Source organism: Pterocles gutturalis, unplaced genomic scaffold (genome assembly GCF_000699245.1).
Source record: "Pterocles gutturalis isolate BGI_N339 unplaced genomic scaffold, ASM69924v1 scaffold10454, whole genome shotgun sequence".
Taxonomy (NCBI): domain Eukaryota; kingdom Metazoa; phylum Chordata; class Aves; order Pterocliformes; family Pteroclidae; genus Pterocles; species Pterocles gutturalis.
Window position 1 is genome coordinate 96,053 of NW_010130800.1, and position 12,821 is coordinate 108,873.

Consider the following 12,821-nt stretch of genomic DNA (forward strand, 5'->3'; position numbering starts at 1 on the left):
CTTCTGGTTTATTTGCTTCTGGCTCTACTAAGATCTGAGACTCCCCCGGAGAACTTGTTCTCAGTTACTGGGTCTCTTAATGAAAACTCCCTTGGAAAACTAATTGTCTTGCAAACTCAACTTCTCCTAGATAGAGCAAAGCCCTGCCAATAATGCCTTTTCATTTTCTCTGAGCTTGTAGGAGCTTCTCTTCTTAGCCACATCTTTTCATATCATCTGCCCTTGCATGCCAGGCATGTTTTCATGGAACTTAATTTTGGATAACTCCTCAAGGAATCCCCAAACTTGTGTGGCTTTATGCTGCTGAGAAATTTCAGAGGAACAGACAGACTGCAAGAAAGCATCAGATTTGAGTGAGAGAATTCACAAACTTAGGCTGAATACTCAAATGAATCTTTTATCAAGGTGTTGTGCCAAGTGGCTTTGGTTTTACTACTCTATAAATGAAAATGGGACATTTAGACTAAGGTTTACATCAAGATACATTTTCCTTTCCATTTAAATCTGTCACATTTGAATCCATTGACAGAATATATTTGATATATTACAAAACTTAAATTTCATTGATTCAATTTCCACCAGCTGTCACAACTCTTTGAGTTCTCATAGTGATGGAATTTCTTTATTTTCCTTTTTAAATAACACCATTACCATGCTGGGGATAAGGATTTTGATTTACAGAAGCTCGCATACTCACTGCTGTGGAATGTAACAAATGGTGGACCTAATTTCCCCTCACAGCATGTAACACCACTGATTGCAGTGGAGCTTTTCCTAGATTTGGCCCTGTTTGAGAGGAGACTCAGACCTGAAGTCTGCTTTGATTCCACCTGTGTTTTGTTACAAGTCACTGCTAGAAAGGGTATGCCAATTCATCTGTCTCTGACTAGGCATTGTTTTTGTTAACAGTCAAAAGTGGATTCCAGTTTCATATGTAACGTTTCATATACGTTTGGTCTTTAGTATGCTGGATTATGACACGGAGAACCTAAATTCTGATGAAATCTACAGCTCTCTTCGTGGAGTCACAGAAGCGATTGAAAAATTTAGTTTCCGGAGTCAAGAGGACCTGAATGAGCCAATCAAACGTGATGGAAAGAAAGACTGTGACATTGTAAGTATTCAATTGATTAATGCCCCCAGATAGGTGAAATTTTGAAACATTGCGTTCAGACCTGGCTTTGGATTGGTAGTGTACAAAATCCAGTTATTCCTGCTACTGCAAGTGTCTTCAGCTTATTGGTTGCTAACTTCTTGTACCTAAATTATGGGGCCTCACTAATGTAGTCCCTTAGAACTCCAGCCTCCTGTGAAAGGTGCTCCCTTGTTTTCTGTGGGAGTCTCATGTATGAAGGAAACAGTGCTGGTGTTCCTCAGGCTCAGCATGGCTCAGTGATGGCTTTTTAATAGAGTGTGTGTAGTGAGGTCTGTAATGGGAGATGTTCGTTCTTAAAATGCATGGGTGGTTTCCCTCACAGGCTTATTACTTCATATATAGGAAGGTCTAATCACTCTGAGTGTACAACTCGTATGGTACCTTATGCTGCATGAATGCTTACAGAATTATCTAGTGTGTGAGATGCCATTTGTTTTAATTAAATACATGGGCTTCAAAATTTATGGGCATCTTAAACGATGATCCTTATGGCTCCCTTCCAATTTGAGATATTCTGACAGTTTTGCTTCCTATCTGAACAAACAAGCTTAGGTTAGTAGATAAGTTAGCTTTCAAAGCTAAAAATTCTTGGGTTGAGATTTTTCTTCAGGACCATTCTGCTGTTTGTTTCATGTTATCTTGCTAACCATTATCCAGTCTCCTCAGTCAGTGGGCTGTGAATTTTCGTGAGGAAGATGTTGCTTTTGCTTTCTTTCCATTTCTTAGCCTTCCCTTTCCCTTAATTGGTCCTATTCCAGAGCTTATGATCTTTGCCAGTTTGTGAAGTTTTAGCAACGTTAACTTAGATTTAGGAATGTTAGCATAGCTTTTTGCCCCGTGATCATGAGATATTTTTGGAACAGTTGTAGTTATATAAGGGAAAAAAAAGAGGTGGTAGTCTAAGTTTTACTCAAGTATTATGTATGTGTAAACAATTCTGTGCCTCTTTATATTGGTGGGTGAACTCCAAAAAAGCTACATCTTCCTCAGAATTTGAGTAGTGTGAGGTCTTTTCTGTCTGTTTGATCCCCCAGGTGTCTCGAGATGGTGGCCTCGCTGTGCCTGCCAGTGATGTCCATGGAAGCAGTGACATTGTGGAAGGTGGAAGGATGGCTCTAGATAACAAAACCTCCCTACTGAACACTCAGCCTCCCCGCGCCTTTTCGGGTCCACGTGCTCGAGAATATAACCCCTATTCTTATGCTGACACAATTAACACCTATGACAAGACTGCGCTGAAGGAAGCAGTGTTCGATGATGACATGGATCAGCTTCGAGATGGTTTGTATCAGCGTATCTCATAAAACTGCAGGCAGGTTGCTCTTTTTGGTATATTTGTGTGTGGGTAGTGCTCTCAGATACACGCCTGCCCGTACATATGTTGTGTATTACTTTGCACCTGAGTGGAAGCTTGGTGTGAAATACTCTGTCTTGTCATGTACCAGCAGAACGTGGTCTGTGGTTATTGAGAAGATGTTATACTGCAGTTCGATATTTCCCCCCCCCCAGAATCTAGAAGTGTCTGTAGGGACACTATTTTGGGGACGTTCCAATCTTTTGGCTGAAACATCTCACTCAATAGCTCATTGTTACTGAGCATTTTGCTTCAGTGGTGCTGTACTCTAGCTGTATTCCTTTGCACTACGCTGATGAGTCACCGTACTGTGATCTAAAGGTCATACGTGTGATCGCTGGTTTTGGGTGTGTGTGTCTGAGAAAAACTGTCAGTTCTCATCTTGTAGAAGTAGTTATAGGAACTGGATGAAATTCAATCTTTCCAGCCCTAGCCATTCTATGATTCTTCCTGGTTCGTTAGAAGCCATGTGCAGATTCATGAGCTGTGTTATGAACTCAGGTGAAATTGTGGGCTAGTCGGATTTTCTTCCCTGCTTGACTGAGGCCACCTGGGATTTGATGCATTTCTGTGGGGCCCCTTGTTACATGCGCTTTGTTCTGTAGAGGGTTAGTAATCTTGGTATCTTTGATGTTTTTCCCCACTTCCACAAATGATTTGCTGCCATTTGTCCTAGAAGTACCCATTGACCATTCAGATTTGGTGGCCGACCTTCTGAAAGAGCTCTCCAACCACAACGAGCGGGTGGAGGAGCGGAAAGGAGCCCTCCTGGAACTGCTGAAGATCACAAGGGAAGATAATCTTGGAGTTTGGGAGGAACACTTTAAAACCATTCTGCTCTTGCTACTGGAAACACTTGGAGACAAAGATGTGAGATGTAGATTTTTGTCTTAACTCTCCTGTACATTGCTTCATCTAGGGTGATAGTTCCTCCGCACTATTTAAAAAGAAACCTGCTGTGTTTGTACAGCATCTCATCAACAATGCTGCACTGCTCATTTTTTTCTTTTGAAGGTTGACAACTCTGCTTTCATTTTCAGTGTGTTCAGTGATCAATTTTGAGCAACTCTGAGGTGTCCCAGGTTTTCCCCCTTCCTCTGGAGTGTTAATAAAAAGTAACTAGGAAATGGAACTAGAATCAGGAAAGACATTATCTTGTACAAAAGATATGAAGATTTCAAAAGTTGTTCTCTTCCAAGTTAGGATGAAGTTACAAGTTCTTAACTATATCATACCCATTTCCAAAAAAAGGAAAATGGATTATTTTTTTTTCTCTGTGTGTTTTAAAGATCCATGCTGTTGGATCTGATGGCATGGATCTCTGTCTCTTGCAAAAATGTCATCAAGAACAAACTGCTTTTATAGGGGATCTTGTTTTAAAGTATTAAAAAAGGTGCATTATTATCACAGCTTTATATTTTGATAACTGATCAAAATGGTAATTTACAAGCTAGACTTTTTCCACTTGGGGCTATTTGTTCACCTTGCAGCATAATGACATTCAGTAAAGGCTGAGCACCCTGCTGCACCTTCACATCAGAGCCATGCTCCATCTGAATTTTACAATATTCAGTCTTCAAAGCACTCGAAGTTCTTCCTTTTTATTTCATCTGATTCAAAATCCATTGTATTTCTTATACTCCTTGTAAAGTCTATGTCACGCTCTCAGAAGTTTTAAAAGTTTAAATTCTGAAGCAGTGTAGGTGACTTGACATTTTCTCAGTCGTTTGTAGTATAAGCATTAGCTACTCTGGTCCTACGTGTTTAATCGTAGCATCATCACCCATGTATCAGAAAGTATCTAAATACATGTGAATTGTGCTGCTGCATGAATTTTGCAGATGAATAGCAAAGGACTTTAAAGGCTGAGTCCAGAGTAAAGTAAGTATTCCTCTGCTGAAATGATAGAATCTATTTGGAGTGGCCACAGGCCAAAAACTTAATATAACAGTTACGAAATCGAAGCAGGTGTTAAATACTTTCTGCTAATGATACTTTGGTATAAAGGATTAACACATAGCCATTGTAGTCAGCACTGACCTGACTGTTCTTGAAAGCAATTTCCATAGGAGTTACAGGAAGAGAGTCAATTTTACTGCATTAGTATGTGAGAAACAGGTTTGTTGCATGGACGGAGCCCAGTTTGATACCCACAAAGCTAAGCAAAAAAAGGAAGGGCAAACCAAATATGACCTGAGCTGCTTTGTAGATTCCCGTAACACTCGTGCTGCTTTGGGTACGAATTTATACTTCATTGCTAAAAGAGTATGGAATTGAACAAAACAGAGTCATTCTCGTTCTTGTATCTATGACAACAGTCACTTTATGTGAATTTTTGTGCAAAAACAAGCAAGGAGACCAATTCTGAGTTTTAGTTATATTGATTACACTGCTCACTCCACTGGAGCTGGTAGAGTGATGTAGGATTTCTGGTGGTATAGGGGGCCATGAGAATTTACTTCAAACTACAGTTTTGAGAAGTGACTTTTTGTAATGTGGATTTCTCTTGACACAGCATTCAATAAGAGCCCTGGCACTGCGAGTCCTGAGAGAGATCTTGCGGAACCAGCCAGCAAGGTTTAAGAACTATGCAGAGTTGACCATCATGAAAACACTGGAAGCGCATAAGGATTCGCACAAAGAGGTGAGTCAGCCTTTCAGTGTTGCTACTGGGAAAACAATATGGACCTGGTGAAGAAATGTAGGAAACACGAGATGTAGCAAGCAAACACGTTGACCCATCTTGACAGTTGAACAAATGGATACTAAGTCTCCCAAGTATGAAGAGACAGGATTTTCATGTGCTGAAGCAGGGAGGAAAAAAGTTGAGACTGTTTAAGCTGTTTAAGTGGATTTGGAGCTATCTGGAAGCATAGGCCACTGTTTAGCGACTTCCCAGGATTCCTTGCTCATTCTGGGAGAGGCTGAGATTCTGTAGTAGAAAAGTGCATGTTCAGTAATTTTGCAGAGCACGCTGGGGGCACTGTGCTCCCTCTGTCTGTATGGGTAAGGATGGGAAATGTAGTGGTGAACACAAAGCCCGTGTTCAAACAGAATTGTATGTGAAAACTGAGTGGTGAAATTGGGGCCACAATGGAGAACTGGGAACTGGTGTGGAACAGGAGAAAATGGGCAGAGGCCATGCTGCTGAAAGAAGCTGGGGCAGAGGAAGAAGCAAAGGGAAGGATGAACTGCATTTTCTTTTTGTCGGAGAAAAACTGAAAGTATTCTTCTGGAGTAAAATAAAAATAAAGGGACATGATGGTAACATTTGAAGTCGATCAATTCAAATTGTATTTAAAGTCAATCTTTGTAGATGGACTTCCAAGCTGGATCTTTTAATTTACATGGTGCACGTTGCAAGCTTGAACTAAATCTTGGAAAGCGCCATATGAATTTCTCTATATGTCTGTGATGGCTTTGTTACTCAAGTCCTTGCTTTGAAATCTAAGACACGTACTCCTTGCTGCAACAGGCTTGTCCTAAATAGCAATTTTAAGCATGTCTGTCTGGAGAGCTTTGGCCATGAAAAAGATTGTATAGATCAGACTGCTCCAAAGCATTGCGTAACTAGCACAAGGTTGCGTTAGTTGTGCGTAGCAGAAACCTGTACTGTTAAAAAATCAAAACAACAAAACCAAAAAACACCCTCAGGGAAAGAAACTAACAGGCAGGATTTCTCTAAAATGCAAAAGTAGAAAATGTTTAATTCTTTAGTGAATGAGGACTGCTGTACTCTGCCGACCTTCCTCTCCTTGCTTTAGAGCCTTTGCACTCCTGTCATTTTTCAGTTCAGAGTAATAAGAAGCAGTTGTAAATTGATTTCCTGATAAAGCAGTCAGACAAAACATTGTGTTCTGAAGGAGTGCCTTTTATTGGAAAGTTTTCCTGGTTGCATACTTCTCAGCTCACCTTGACTTGGTACCCTTTGTAATTTTTTTTTTCCTGAGAGTCCTCCAAAACTGCCATTTCTACCAGGACCTTTTCCAGGTTGCCTCTGGCATTGTATTTAGTGCCCCTCAGAACTTACTATCCTCGTGGGACTGGTGGGTTTTATAGAAATCAAGCACAACATTGAAAACATGACACTTTATGCCTCTGTACTCCCCACACTGTGTTCTTCATGCTTGTGGTATGGAAAGGTTCTTCAGGGTTTGTATGAGGTGCCTCCTGGGGAGAAGCAGAGAAGAAGAAATCTTTGCTTCAGAGAAAGCAAAGCTCAAGCCAGGAATGAAAAGATTTGAGTTCTGCCACTTGATAGAAGAATAATTCTGAGCTCTGTTGCTAGCAGCAAGTATGTGCTGTGCTGTACGTAGCATGCCTTTGATTTACAGTGGTTTTCTACAGCATCTTTATAATTAAAAAAGATCATATTTGCAACTGCCGCAATGAGACCTTTGGGTGACAGCTGTCATAGCGGGGCGCTGCAGGTATATTCCTATTTTGCTGTCTGTCGCTAAACAGTTGTGTGTGCACAGCAGTATTAAGTGGTGGTACTGCTGCTGGATTTTTCATTCAGTGTGTGTGTTTTTGGATTCCTGTGTAAATGGGGCTCAGAACCATTATGCAGTCACAGAATCACAGAATCACAGAATGTTAGACATTGGAAGGGACCTCGAAAGATCATCTAGTCCAATCCCCCTGCCGGAGCAGGACACCTAGATCAGATCACACAAGAACGCATCCAGGCGGGCTTTGAATGTCTCCAGAGAAGGAGACTCCACAACCTCTCTGGGCAGCCTGTTCCAGTGCTCTGTCACCCTCACTGTAAAGAAGTTTTTCCTCATACTCAAGCGGAACCTCCTATGTTCCAGCTTGAACCCATTGCCCCTTGTCCTATCACTAGATGTCACAGAGAAGAGCCTGGCTCCATCCTCCTGACACTCACCCTTCACGTATTTATAAACATTAATTAGGTCACCCCTCAGTCCATGGAAGGCATCATCTGTCTGTCTGTAGTTCAAGAATATCAGAATTCATGAAGTTACAGAAGGATTCCCAACCTTCACTTGCGTCTCTACATGACCTAGGCTAAAGATATACCTGTGAATACGCTTTAGATATTTTTACCTATAGCTGGGGTTTGCTGATTCAGTAAAATCTGTGAAAAATTAACTGAGTCCCTTTGGGCGTGGGTCGGTTGGTCAAACTCATAGCCCTGGACCAGAAGATCACAAATTCCCATCCCATGATGGCCCTCCAGCTCGATCTCACTGCTGACTTTGCAGTGCTGCTCTCTCCAGGAGGGACAGAGGAGCTGCCCTTTGCCTTCGTCCCACTGAGCAAGAGATGAAATAAAAATTCACCAGTTTGTCGTTGAAAGGCACTTTCAAAGAGTAGCTGAACAAGGAAAGGGAAGGGAAAATCTCAGTGATCCATTCTACAGTTTTCCCTATCGCTAAATCAGAGCAGTATTAAGGGCAGTGGTGCACTGTCCTTAGACTATGTAAAATGAAATCTTCCTCTCTACTGTAAAAACTAGGCTGAAGAAACCTGCTATTTAACTTGTTTAGGAAAGTGTTAATCCTTGTGCCAGTGATGCCCTGATAGGATGTCAGTCCAGGGTTTGTTATGCTTCTGGGCTGCTTCTGCTTTGTAGTAGAAGACAGGAGTGATCCTAGTTTTATAGTTTGAGAGCCTTTGGCAAACAACAGGCTGGCTAAGTCATCAGAAAATGACTGTTTTGAGCAAGCTGTATTTGTTTCAATCTTTCTTACCTGATTTTCCCCTTCAGCACAGTAACTGCTAATTGCCTCAGGTTATTCCTCCCATTTTCTGTTATGTATGGTCCATGGAGAATCAGTCTAATATGACCAAGCAAATAGGAAAGAGTTTGAAGAGGAGCATTTGTCTTCCTAAATTCCAATACTGTTGCTGTTCAGCATGTCCAGGAGGGATCAAACAACAAGCTATAACCAACATATTCACCACTCAGCAAATACCATCCTCTCTTCCATTTGAGTTCTGATATCTAGTTAAAGACTGAAACAAAAGGGTCTGTGGTTTTATTCCAGATTATGTGACTGGAAGCATCAAAGCAGTGTTAACATAGATATCTTGGGATGCTTGGATAATTGGCTGTATCCAAGCTGAAATCTTCAGACAGTTGAATCTTTGTCATGGCTAGAACTCTTCTGCCTTGCTGCAGGCAAGGTCTAGGATCAACAGCAGCACTGCTCTTCCCAGTGACACGAGAGGAAGAAGTGGTACATGGAGTTGGATGCTGAGTCATGCCTTGTGCGCACAAATCATAGAATCATTAAGGTTGGAAAAGACTTCAAAGATCATCAAGTCCAACCGTCAGCCCAACACCACCTAACTCACTAAACCATGTCCCGAAGCACCGCATCTACATGTTTCTTGAACACCTCCAGGGATGGTGACTCCACCACTTCCCTGGACAGCCTGTTCCAATGCCTGATCACTCCCTCAGTGAAGAAATTTTTTCTAATATCTATAAATGCAGGAGACTGGCAAATCACAGACCTCAATAGGGGTTCAAAATTAATGTAACCCTAGGTTACAGACTAGGGTTGGGATCGATGTTTAGTTTGCATTTTTTAACTTCAGCCTGGTTTTATACTGTTTCTAGTATAAGTCTATTCAGTGCTGTTGATGGGATGATGTGAAGAGTCAAGCCTGCTTCAGTCATAACTGAAATATTTATGGGGGTTGACATGTAAATGCCTTTCACTTACTTTTGGAGCATTAGAACGTAATTGAAATTGTGGACGATATTAAATCTTGTTGATTTTTATCACTTTGTAGCTATTTGGAAGAGAACCATCTTTCTGTTGCCGATTAGTTAATATTAACTCATTTGTTCCAGTGTAGTTACTCACCCATCACTAAGGAGAGATGCTGCCTGCTGACCCAATACCATTGATATGACATTGCTTCATGTTCATACCAGCAAAATGAGTATAAGTTCTTATTATTGAGTATGTTAAAACACAAATAGTTCATTATATTGGGAAATGGTAACAAAGTGAAAATCACAGGGTAGCTAATTTGCTGCTTCTCTCCCTGCCACTCTGTTTTTCTCTGCAGCTAAGCCTGTGGACCTAGCTGATGAGTATTTCCTATGTGTAAGGAAAGGATATTATGCCATGTCTTAGATATCTGATTTTGGTCTTTTTTTTTATCCAGAAGGTCCATAAGCATAATTGGGATGTAACATTCTTTGTTGTAACCCTCTAAAAGAGGGTGAAAAAGAGGAAATCACAGCTATCCATTAACTGTGGATAATTGTTACTATCTTGCTGAGGTGCTTTTAGGCTGGCTTCTGACATTTATAAGATGATTTGCAACTGTTCTCTGCTGATGGTATAATCTGTGTAGGTTTCTGCAAAATGTAGTTTACTAAAGAAAAACACTAAATTATCACAGTCTTTAAGGTTAACTGATATATAGTCCATGCTGGAAACTGCTGAGCACTGCAGCTTGGCAGTTGGTGTTTCAGAATATAAGTTTATGTGCTTTTTCTAATTCCCAACACATTTCAAATATTTAGTGCACAGCAGTCTAATCTACTTCACCTCCTCTGAATCCCTTATAAAAATCACATTGTTTTTTCATCTACTTAGCACTCCCCATTTCTGAGTCCACTTCCTGCTTTGAAACCAAGTTCTTAATTTTTTGTTCCTGTCTGGATCAGACTGTAAAGCCTTCAGGGATGGGAGTTTGTCTGGCTAGGTATTGGTAAGCCTCCATCCCCTCCAACTTAGATTATGCAGGCTTTAAGTAACCACCTCTAGATGGCAAAATTTGGCTCAAAAACATAACTGCACGCCTTGTGAGCCCCAAAGCAAAACCTTGTTCTGCTTAATAAACTTCTCTGGTGTTCTGTGTGTTTCACAGTAGTGTTCAAAGCCTCTTAAGTTTTCAGCTGGGCTTTACCTACTCTTCCTCATCCTCTGACTTTCTGCAGAGAGGGTGCAACTAGCAGTCGTGGCAAAGTACTCCAGGTTATGGTCCTACGTACAGCTCTCACCTAAGTGTACAGGTGCTGCTCTGCTGAAGCCCCAGCGTGTTACACTGATGCCCTGCCTAGCCCATAACCCTGGTGTGTTCTGCCTGAGGCAAGTCAGGACAATATGTTTTATTTTCTTTATCTGCAAGTAGTTTGTGTCACTTCAAATCAGAAAAGAAACCATCAAGCCCTTTAGAAAACTGCTGCACATTGACCAAGAGCAGGCTACCACAGACAAACTGCTTGCTGCAGCTATCAGGCAGCAAGCAGCATCTGTAATACACAGAGTAATAGCTGAGCAGAAGAAATTGTGCAGAAGAAATGGAGTCTTGGTTCTGACTGTCTTAAGCAAACAGGATCTCATGGCTGCAGTGCATTGTAAACCAGATTAAACCAGTGGGAATTGTAATCCAAAGTTTGCCCAGCAAATTTTATAGAACATTGACGATGCCAGCATGCTTTTCTATTAAAAGAAAGGGATCTGTAATAGGTGGCTGTCTTGATCACACTGTGCTAATACTGCACATCGGCATATCCCCTCCCGTTGCAGTGGGAAAGCATTTCACGTGCATATTCCTGGGACCGTCTAACCTGTTACTTTGAAGTTTACTCCTTTATAGCATTAGGGAAGACATTGTTAGAGGTAAACAGCCAACCTGTGTGCTATACCTCTCTGACTTGGTGCATGTGAGTATGGTTCCTTCCCTAAAGCAAACTGAGTGGAAGCAAAACCATTTCTCTCTTTTTGGGAGACTCACTGGAAAGGTCTTAATGCACTGCAGATGTCTTTCAAGGAACCCCCTGGCAAACACAGCTTATGTTATGCCAGCAGAAGTCAGGCTGAATCTAGTCGCTAGCGTGTAGAGTGTAAGGTAAGCATTTGGAAAGGAGAAAAACCTGCTTCTTGAAGGCAAAGTGCTATCTTTCAGATCTGCATTCCTGGGCTACCTGCCCTGTGCTGAATGATACTGAACTATCCAGTTCAAGCCATGGTTTGCTCTAAGCTTTTACTGAGAGGCAAAATCATGTTTGTGACATACCTTACACACAGCTTAGTGTCTGTCTTTTCATAAAACACTGCAGGATCTCTCTAGTCTTGCATATCTTGCTTTGTAGCCCGGCTTTTGAACTTCTTCCAGCTGCCTTCATTGTTTGACAAGTTTGATAGTTTTCTTTCATATTTCTGAGATCACTGAGAATAATTATATTAGGTCAGACAAAAGTTTGATTCACTCGATGCTTTACCTGACAGTGACTAGCAAGAAGCAAGCATACAGTGATGCTTCCCTGAGGATATTCTCCCTCTTTCCAGCGGTCTCAAGCTTACAGCCTTCCCATACTAATGGTTCTGCTTCCCTCTCTGTGTATTTTGGCCTTTGTTTTTTTTCTTCAGTAAACTTGTCTAATTTTTAATCCACTTGTGACAATGAGCTACCCAGTCTGAGCATGTAGCGAACAGCACCCTTTCTTTTTCTAAAATTTAAGGGATGCATTTCATAGCCACTACTTCCTGTGTTGTCTGGTGTTAGTACGAAACATTCCTGTCACTTCCTGGTGCCTATCTGTTGATCTTACCTCCAAAGGCAAGAGGATGACCTATTCAATGCTTTTCACTCATTTCTCCCACTCCTTTTAAGATTGTTTCACTCTGCTGGTCAGGTTAAAGCCCTGATTAAAAAAATGTTTGATTTTTTTGATATTGTATATTGTATGTATAATTTGCGAGACACAAATGTTGTGCCTCACGGCAAAATATCTTCGCTAAACTCTGCTATAATTGCATGTTCTTGTTGCTCAATGACCTGGCAGTTTGTATCTCTCGATAATGCACTTCCCTCTATGTGAGAACACTGCTGGTGTTTCTGGCATTACCGGGTGAGCGGGACTCAGAGCTGTGTAAGTATTCAGAGAGGTGCTCTCCCTCCTGGGATGTGGAGTCTGTCTGGGAAGCTGAATGTTTTAGTCTGCCAAAGTGAGAAGGAAAGACCTTTTGGCCAGGGCTGGCACTTGCGTTGCAGAATGGTGGCATTCGGCTTTCTGTACCGGCGGGGATGAGCGAGTCGGTGTTGCCCTACCCCTTCCTACCCCCGTCCCCTGCTGGCCCTTTCCAAGGGAGCCAGGAGCTGGTTACCTGGAGAGTCTCTGAATCAAGCAAGCATGTAAGCACATGCTTGAATCCCATTGATGTCAGTGTGATTTCAGCATGTTAATAAAGTTAAACATACGCTCAAGGGGTTTGCTGAAGTGTGGCTTAGAGGCAGACGCTGTCTGCCAGATGTGCTCTCAGAAGACTTGGAATTCTCCCTGGTGTTGTCACATTTACAAGCTAATATCAGCAG

General features: G+C 41.6%; 1 protein-coding gene across 1 annotated transcript in view; it reads left to right on the forward strand.

Annotated features, from left to right (window-relative positions):
• The window catches only part of CLASP1 (cytoplasmic linker associated protein 1), a 93,542-nt gene that overhangs the window by 72,127 nt on the left and 8,594 nt on the right, over positions 1 to 12,821 (forward strand). The window contains exons 26-29 of the mRNA XM_010080354.1: positions 964 to 1,114; positions 2,191 to 2,437; positions 3,190 to 3,380; positions 5,026 to 5,154. Of these exons, the coding sequence (XP_010078656.1) occupies positions 964 to 1,114; positions 2,191 to 2,437; positions 3,190 to 3,380; positions 5,026 to 5,154 (718 nt within the window). The remainder of the gene's footprint in view (positions 1 to 963; positions 1,115 to 2,190; positions 2,438 to 3,189; positions 3,381 to 5,025; positions 5,155 to 12,821) is intronic.